We start from the raw sequence: 8,828 nt of genomic DNA, 5'->3' as shown, positions 1-8,828 counted from the left end.
CTAATGGAGATGTGATGATAAAAGATGCAACAAACAAGAGGCAGGAAACTCCGCTTCAACACTAGGAAAGAAAAAGCCTGCCAGAGTGAAGATGAGCACATAAACCTAGAAAATATGAAGCTACAATGATGGTGGATTGGAGAAATGAAAAAGTCCAATAATGGTGAGTACAAGCATAGCCAAAAAACTAGTGAAAATAGTCAAGAGAGCCAAGAAGAAGTTTCCCAAGCTAATTACAGTGGTCAAAGTGATTAGAGAACTTAAATGAAGTGAAAAGGCAAGATAAACAACCTAGAAAAGAATCCCAAGGTCAGTGGATGTAGGAGGCAGTATACTACCAAAAATAGTAGGTGTAGTGCTCCAATGACCACTTTTAGAATACATTTTTGCAAGATGCTAGCACAATGTGTGGACATCTTTGTGGCACACAAGTTTCCCCAAGCTAGACATACAAAAATGTTGGGAAAGAGGACAAAAAGTGATGACAAGTCAAGCCAAGCATTTGGATAGATGGAAACTGAGGTATATCACTAATTTAACTTAAAGCTTACGTTCTTATGTGACATGAAATTGCAGGAGGAAAAATTTATGATGGTACATTATCAATAACCCATCGAATACATATCAACCACATATCCATAGCCATACTATAGTATCACAACCATGACTAACAAGAGATCTAGAATGAAGTAAATATTGTAGGATAACTTGTAGAAGTACTAGTTCATAGCATACCACTAACCTATATATCTAATATAAAATAAAATCCCAAAATTAAAGTCAATGATTGTTTCTATATCCATATGTTTAACCCATGAGAAAATTTGTCATTCAATTAAAGGTACAAAATATTTGATATAACCTCCTTTTAGAAATACTCCCTCATGCATTAATAATGGATTTTCTTTCATTATATTTATCTTGTCACGCTCCTTCCTAAAATATCTCTTTCACACTTCACAAATGTCATAGTCTCATTTAATCACTTGCATGACACTAAGTGCTTCTTTAAAGATATAAAATATACATTATGAAGTGGGATCCCATTTCCATTTGGGAAAATATATAACTCAAATTAAATAATAATTATGAATAATAGAAATGTAAGATGTGCAACACCTAATCCTTATATCCATGTCAATTGACTTATAAGAACACACAATCTTAGTGAGTCACATTATTTCATATTATTCTCATAATAATTTAATTTTGTGTAGTGGGTTGAATTTGCATCTCTTCTGATCAACTCTATAAAACTCAACATTGAACCCTAAAAATTTATTACTTTAAACTCTTTAAGATAAAAAAATTATATATAATGCATGAATTAAAACTAACATTAGACATAATTCTCCATAAATAATATTAAAGCTAAAATATTTAATTGTTAAATTTAATTTATAATTATTTATAATACTTTACAACCTTACTCTATTAATATATCAAATTAATCTATATTTAATCTAAATCACCTAAATTTTTTAAATGGTACAATTTTCTTATCAAAACCTCAAAGACATAAATAATATTATCATGTTTCCAACTCAATATCTCATCCATAAAAAAAATATATGTAGGTATTGACTATGAGACATTTTATGTAAGAACGAGATGACATAAAGGGTATTTTTGTTTGATAGCACAATGGTTATTCAAATTATAATTAAGAAAAGTATAAATATTTGGTTTTTACCAATATGGCCCATGCTTTTGATTCATTAAATTTATTATACAAAGTAGTTCCAAATGTAAAAAAAAAAGAACTTTTGATGGATTTTAAAGTCCTTGGAATCATTAAATGCAAATATACGTTATATATTTGTTGAGCCTTTATATAATTAATTTATCAAATTAATTACATTTAATTTAAATTTATTCAAAACTATTATATTTTGGTAGAAGACTTATAATTTATTAATTTCTAGATGTATCTATTAAAAAATCATATATAAATATTTTTTTCTATTTTGAAAACAATTTCTTTTAGATAATTTTCAATCAAATTTATGTTGTTAGATTTATTTTATAATAGATTATCTCTTAAAACATAAAAATTAAAAACTATAAAAATCTATTAAAAAATCACATATAAATATTTTAATTTTTCCTATTTTGAAAACAATTTCTTTTATATAATTTTCAATCCAATTTATATTGATAGACAGATTATCTCTAAAATAAAATAAATAAAAATATTTTAAAAACTATAAAACAATAAAGAAAAATAAAAAATCAAATAATTTTTAACATTCTTTTCAATCATCACATATTTTAATCTATAAGCAATCAGTCTAGTGTTCTTCAAGTCTTTAAGATAATAGAAAGAAATAAAAGCGCAAAAGACTTTGAACAAAAGTCTTTTCAAACTTTCACACTTTTATATTTTATTTACTAACAAGAAGCATATTCATAGCAAAATTCTTAATTGTTCCTCCAATGGACTCCAACAGTTACGATCGTTATTGTTTATTTACTTGTAGGCTTGCTCAGCACGTTCATATCCATGTTGCTTTTATTTACTATTAAGCTTGCTCAGCACGCTCAAACCCTGCGAAACAGAGGAAAAATAATTCACTGAGTATATCAAAATATATTACGGAGAACTAGAGAAGAAAAGTATGTCAGACATCAAAGTACCGTTCATAGTTGATGTGAACTATGCCAGCATCAGGATCAGCAATATCAGCAAAGGCATCTTGAGATAAATCTATGGTGCCTACGCATCCGGAGGGGCAGTAATCAACGATCTTCACCACAATCGGTCTGCCCCTGCATGGCGAAGCATCACCATTATTTGCTGGGCCAATGCAAGTAGTTTGGTAATGATTTCCACACACGCCCCCATTGTCCCAGAATGCGTCACTTGCCACCGCAAAAAGATTTCCCGCTGGAAATTGCTTCGGGTCGTTTCCATAGCACGCCGATGCTGTCAAAGCAAATAACACGTTATTAAACTCATCGTAAACAAGAATTCCACTCACTAACTTTGATCATAATGTTCAGTCAATGACTATTACATCATTAAAAAACGGCAATACTCATCACTGAATTTGATAAAAATTAAAACTACACTTACGGACATAAGGAGGAGTGTAAAATGTTGCTTTTCCACTCGCACCCATATAGCAATACCAGCTGCACATAAAACTCATTACAAACACAGCTCGCCACAAGCTAAACATATTTCCACTTGCCATTATCTCTCAAAATTCCGTGATTCTCCTGCTCAGTTCTCTTACTCCACAAGAACAATACAGATGGAATTTGTGAATGTTAAGCATTGCAGGGGAGTTTATATAGAATGGAAGAAGAGGGAAGAGGTTAAGCGAGTCTCTGTCTGGGTCTAGTCAATATAGCCTATCTTGACACGAATATTACGTATTATTGCGTGTCTCTATTGAAGAATTTCTTACAGTGCGCGTAGAAATGATATGATATTGTTCTATGTGATCGGAAAGCCAATGAGATCCCATCCTCTATAACAATTTGATTTAATTGGAGGATAAATATATATGCAATGGTAATAATTGTATATCCTGGACTTGTCCTTTTCATTTAGAGCTCCCTCTGATTCAGTTTGCTCTTTGTATAATACCCATTGTATAAGAAAAAATATAATGTTTTATGTTATAATTAATAATTTTATTTAAATTTTTAAATTAAAGTTTTGTTGTCTTTTGTTAATTAGTTCATCAATTGTAAAATTATATTTTACAGTGTTCTATAAAATATCAAGTATTAATTTATCATTAATTATTGAGGATTGAGATTTTATTCATTATCTTTTGTATTATTCAAAAACATATTTGAGCATTCATTATTGCAACATCATCTCCATACTTAACATTTGATAAGTCTGTCATACCATTATTTGTTGTTTTTAATCTATGTTGTTTAAAATTACAAAATTAGGCCATCAAGTGGTATGATTAGGGAGAGCATTACCATTGCTTAGCAAGATTTTGAAAGGTGTTTATAACTATTATGAACTCAAATTTTAAGAGACAAGGTGAACTAGTTTTCAAACCATAGAATCTAGAGATCATATTCATGCATAAAAGTATCATTTTACATGACACAAATTAGTGTCATAGGAACTTTTCATTTCAAACCATTTTCAATACATGAAATTGACCTAAAATTTCATAGAATATTGTAAACAAATAATTTTTAAATTGGAGAATAATCATCTTACATGTCTAAAAGATTTGAAATAATGATAAGACATTTTACACCACCTATCATATTCAAATCACACATAAAAAATAGAGATAAATATCTTTAATTTATTTATTTAAATTTCATAGTTATCCTATCACATTTAATTAACAATATTATATCATCATATTTAATGGCCAATGTGAATATCATATTCATATTATAGGGTGAATTCTTGTATTATTAAAAATTAATTAATACCCTAGAAAAATAGGGAGAGATTTTATTTTGTTTCATATTTTTGGTGAGATTGAATTCTCTTTGCACTACCTAGGGTTTATCCTTCAAAACTTACTAATATCCAATAAGGTTTTGCATCTAATTATTTATTATTTATTTCATATGTAATTGTAATTTGATTAATTTTTATATTTTATATTTCACTGTTGCATAAGCTAGTTGTTTTTTTTTTTTTTTTCTTACTCCTAGTTTCCATTAGTTTTCATTTATTATTCAAATCACTACACTCATATTCATACTCATTTCCCATCTCAACATTTACACTTCAATGCCATGGAATTACCCCATGGTTGACAAAAACAAGATTAATCCCTAAATTTTAGAATGTGAATATCAAAATTGATTTACTCATCCTCTTGAAATCTATAATGAACCAACTTGGTAGATTTTTGAGCAATTGATTTATATCATGCTATTTAAAGGCATTTAATCCACATTTAAGTCATATAATTGACAAACTAAGAGTATAATTTCAAATCATCCTAGGAAATCTTTTACTTGGAGAGTTAAAGAAGATAATAATTTAGTTCAAAATAGTCTAAGATAGTTGTGTATTGTAGAGTATTTCCTTTAATAGATATTCATTATTGTAAAGTTGGTTTAATTAAAGGGATCAATCAAAGGAAACAAGATCTTGCAATCTAGTGATTCTTCCAAAAACAATTAATTATTGCTAGATCTAATGCACTAGTAGATATTAGAACTAAGGACATTTTAGATTTTAGTAGTCCATAATGAGCTTGATAGAACCTATATGTTATATGTCCTTTTTTTTTTGTGGTTCAAGATATTTTGATAGAGCATAAAGTTTTGATTATTAAAAATCAAGAAAAGTCTGAACCATTGCATAACCATTAAAGTAAAGAATCTAGGCATCTCATAAGGAGTGAGAGCCCCAAGCTAGAGAACTAGCTAACAAAAAGAAACAAAACCCAACTAAGAACCAGAGACAAACACCAAAAGACTAAACAAAAGACTAAACTTAAAGCTGATATAAACAAAAAGAACAACAATGCTTCCATCGAAGATTAACCAATGATCTACTTAGTGGGGCTCTTTTTGATTTTCTAGTCTTATATGGACAAACTAAGAGTATAATTTCAAATCATCCTAGGAAATCTTTTACTTGGAGAATTAAAGAAGATAATAATTTAGTTCAAAATCGTCTAAGACAGTTGTGTATTTGAGAGCATTACCTTTAATAGATATTCATTATTGTAAAGTTGGTTTAATTAAAGGGATCAATCAAAGGAAACGAGATCTTGCAATCTAGTGATTCTTCCAAAAACAATTAATTATTGCTAGATCTAATGCACTAAGGACATTTTAGATTTTAGTAGTCCATAATGAGCTTGATAGAACCTATATGTTATATGTTCTTTTTTTTTTGTGGTTCAAGATATTTTGATAGAGCATAAAGTTTTGATTATTAAAAATCAAGAAAGGTCTGAACCATTGCATAACCGTTAAAGTAAAGAATCTAGGCATCTCACAAGGAGTGAGAGCCCCAAGCTAGAGAGATAGCTAACAAAAAGAAACAAAACCCAACTAAGAACCAGAGACAAACACCAAAAGACTAGACAAAAGACTAAATTAAAAGCTGATATAAACAAAAAGAACAACAACGCTTCCATCGAAGATTAACCAATGATCTACTTAGTGGGGCTCTTTTTGATTTTAGAACTAAGGACATTTTAGATTTTAGTAGTCCATAATGAGCTTGATAGAACCTATATGAATTAATTATTGCTAGATCTAATGCACTAGTAGATATTCGAACTAAGGACATTTTAGATTTTAGTAGTCCATAATGAGCTTGATAGAACCTATATGTTATATGTCCTTTTTTTTTGTGGTTCAAGGTATTTTGATAGAGCATAAAGTTTTGATTATTAAAAATCAAGAAAGGTTTGAACCATTGCATAACCGTTAAAGTAAAGAATCAAGGCATCTCACAAGGAGTGAGAGCCCCAAGCTAGAGAACTAGCTAACAAAAAGAAACAAAACCCAACTAAGAACCAGAGACAAACACCAAAAGACTAGACAAAAGACTAAACTAAAAGCTGATATAAACAAAAAGAACAACAACACTTCCATCGAAGATTAACCAATGATCTACTTAATGGAGCTCTTTTCAATTTTCTAGTCTTGGCTCATCACTTGCACTTTCATAAAGGAGAACCTCTTGTTCAAATTGTCCGATATAATTTTAATCCTTGACAATCACAGCTCAATACCAATAGAACATAGACTATCAATATTATATAATTAAAAGATATTAAATCACATTTTTTATTTTTTATATGATATTTAAAATTTTTATCTATTTATATTATAATTTTTTATTGTATTAATTTTTCGATCTCAAAAATTAGATAAAATTTCCAAAGAGGAACCATTCTCATTAAAATATATAAAATGAAAATCCAAAAGGATTTACAATAAGCCCACGACCTAGAAAGCACACAGAAATTCACAAAACCATAAACAAATTAGAGCTGAAACAAATACTACAGACACCAAAGTAATGGACCGTATTCTTTAATAATTCATATTGAAAAGAGGCATCTTAACAGCTAGTCTCTCTATAGTCATTGTTGGCTATTTCTTTCGTGTATGATATGCTTAGTTTGTTTGTTTCACACCCCTATTGAGCAAAAATCTTAAATTTTAATACATTTTATTAACGACCGTGACTAATGTAGTTATCAGCTCAATATTTTCTATTATTGGAGATGAATACATAAATCGTATTAATCGTAAAGGTTAATAGATTCTGATTCATTGAAGATCTTATAGATTTTATGGTCTGTATGTAAACCGAAACGCACTTAAATTTAATCCAATGACAATAATTTTTTATTTTTTTTATAATTGTCTGTGCATCGTGTTTTTTGTGGCAGTTATATTCAATGTCATATATAGACTAAAGACCACTTAATTAGATGAATAACTTTATTCAAATAAATAGCATATTATTTTTTATTTTTTTGATCAGTAAAATGCTGAAGCCAGATAAATATTATTAAATTAAAAATGATAATTACAACTCCATTCAGTCTGGGCACCAGTGGGAAAGAATGGAGGGAAGAAAACCTTCAGTCTAGCCCAGATCCATACTAATGCTACAGATAACTAATAATAAAGTACAAGATACATGAATCTCTAGATAATTCACATCCAGGTTAATCTATTTGAATGATTACTTAAAAATCATCCAAGATTTCCTATGTGCTGAAATTCGACCCTTCCCTGTTAATGACGTCCTCATTAATTATGCCCAAAAACAGCTCTATCTTGAATTCTTTTACTCTTATCTTGTAAGATTTGCAACAAACCATTCCACAGTTCTGCAAAGAACCTTATCACACCTTACAACCAAGTTCGATGTTAGAATGTTTAAAAGAATTACATATCATAAATAAAATTAACAACAACTTGAAGCAAAACTTCCTATTTGATTATTAATGTCAACTTCCCTCATAGAGTATTGAACCCTTAATCTTGTCGTGACAATACCTGCAAGAAACCTTCACACCTTCCCAAAAATAGATCACTTCAAGAAATTATAGCCAATAAATAAACCTTCATCCATGATGCCAAGCCTATACCAATACAACATCTACAGCCACAGAGCTTTAGAATTGAAAAAGAACTGAAGAATAAATTCAAATCCAAAACACTACCTACATCTATTTTATAGTATAGAAATACCTTAGCACTAGTTTGGGAGATAGGGAATCTTTCGCCAAAAGGATCTAAAAGTCACCTCATTGCTTACAGAGAATCCGATGAATTTGAAAATCAAAGACAAAACCTTTCAAGAAGACTAAATCAGACAATTCCTTCCAGACAGTTCGCTAATTTTAAACACTAAAGAGAGATTTCAAAATGACGAACCCCTTAAAAACAAAGACAAACACTAAAAGCAAGAAAGAAGACAAAGGGAAGAAATCCCATTCCAAAAGAGAATTAATAGAGAGAATCCTTCCCATACCACAGATCTCTTTCAAAAAAATGATACCAGAAGTGGTCATCCTCCCTAATCCTATCAATGTACCTTTTCAGAAGAAAATAACATCTGTGCTTATGAAATAAAAATCCTGACAATAGATATACACATACAAGAAGATCTCTCTCTCTCTCTCTCTCTCTCTCTCTCTCTCTCTCTCTCTCTCTCTCTCTCTCTCTCTCTCTCTCTCTCTCTCTCTCTATATATATATATATATATATATATATATATATATATATATATATATATATATATATATATATATATATATATATATACATATGCATAGAATAATATACATATATACATATAGATATATGTATATATGTGTATAGACATATATCTATATGTATATATG

General features: G+C 29.2%; 1 protein-coding gene across 1 annotated transcript; it reads right to left on the bottom strand.

The window, feature by feature from the left end:
• Positions 1 to 2,541: 2,541 nt before the first annotated feature.
• Positions 2,542 to 3,197, bottom strand: LOC131078397 (EG45-like domain containing protein). Its single transcript, XM_058016078.2, has 3 exons — positions 3,077 to 3,197; positions 2,638 to 2,926; positions 2,542 to 2,548 (listed from the first exon to the last, which is right to left on the bottom strand). Exons 1-3 carry the CDS (start codon positions 3,195 to 3,197, stop codon positions 2,542 to 2,544), a joined length of 417 nt encoding a protein of 138 aa, XP_057872061.2.
• Between the last annotated feature and the right edge of the window lie 5,631 nt (positions 3,198 to 8,828).

This window comes from Cryptomeria japonica, chromosome 5 (assembly GCF_030272615.1).
Source record: "Cryptomeria japonica chromosome 5, Sugi_1.0, whole genome shotgun sequence".
In the NCBI taxonomy this organism is placed as follows: domain Eukaryota; kingdom Viridiplantae; phylum Streptophyta; class Pinopsida; order Cupressales; family Cupressaceae; genus Cryptomeria; species Cryptomeria japonica.
The sequence above is the reverse complement of the archived record's forward strand: the minus strand, read 5'-3'. Positions and strand labels throughout refer to the sequence as shown.

Excerpts from the sequence above, each read along its gene's own strand:
- LOC131078397 (XM_058016078.2), bottom strand. The coding sequence starts at position 3,197 with ATGGCAAGTGGAAATATGTTTAGCTTGTGGCGAGCTGTGTTTGTAATG. Across the intron at positions 2,927-3,076 it reads TTACACTCCTCCTTATGTCC|CATCGGCGTGCTATGGAAAC; the intron begins GTAAGTGTAGTT and ends TTGCTTTGACAG.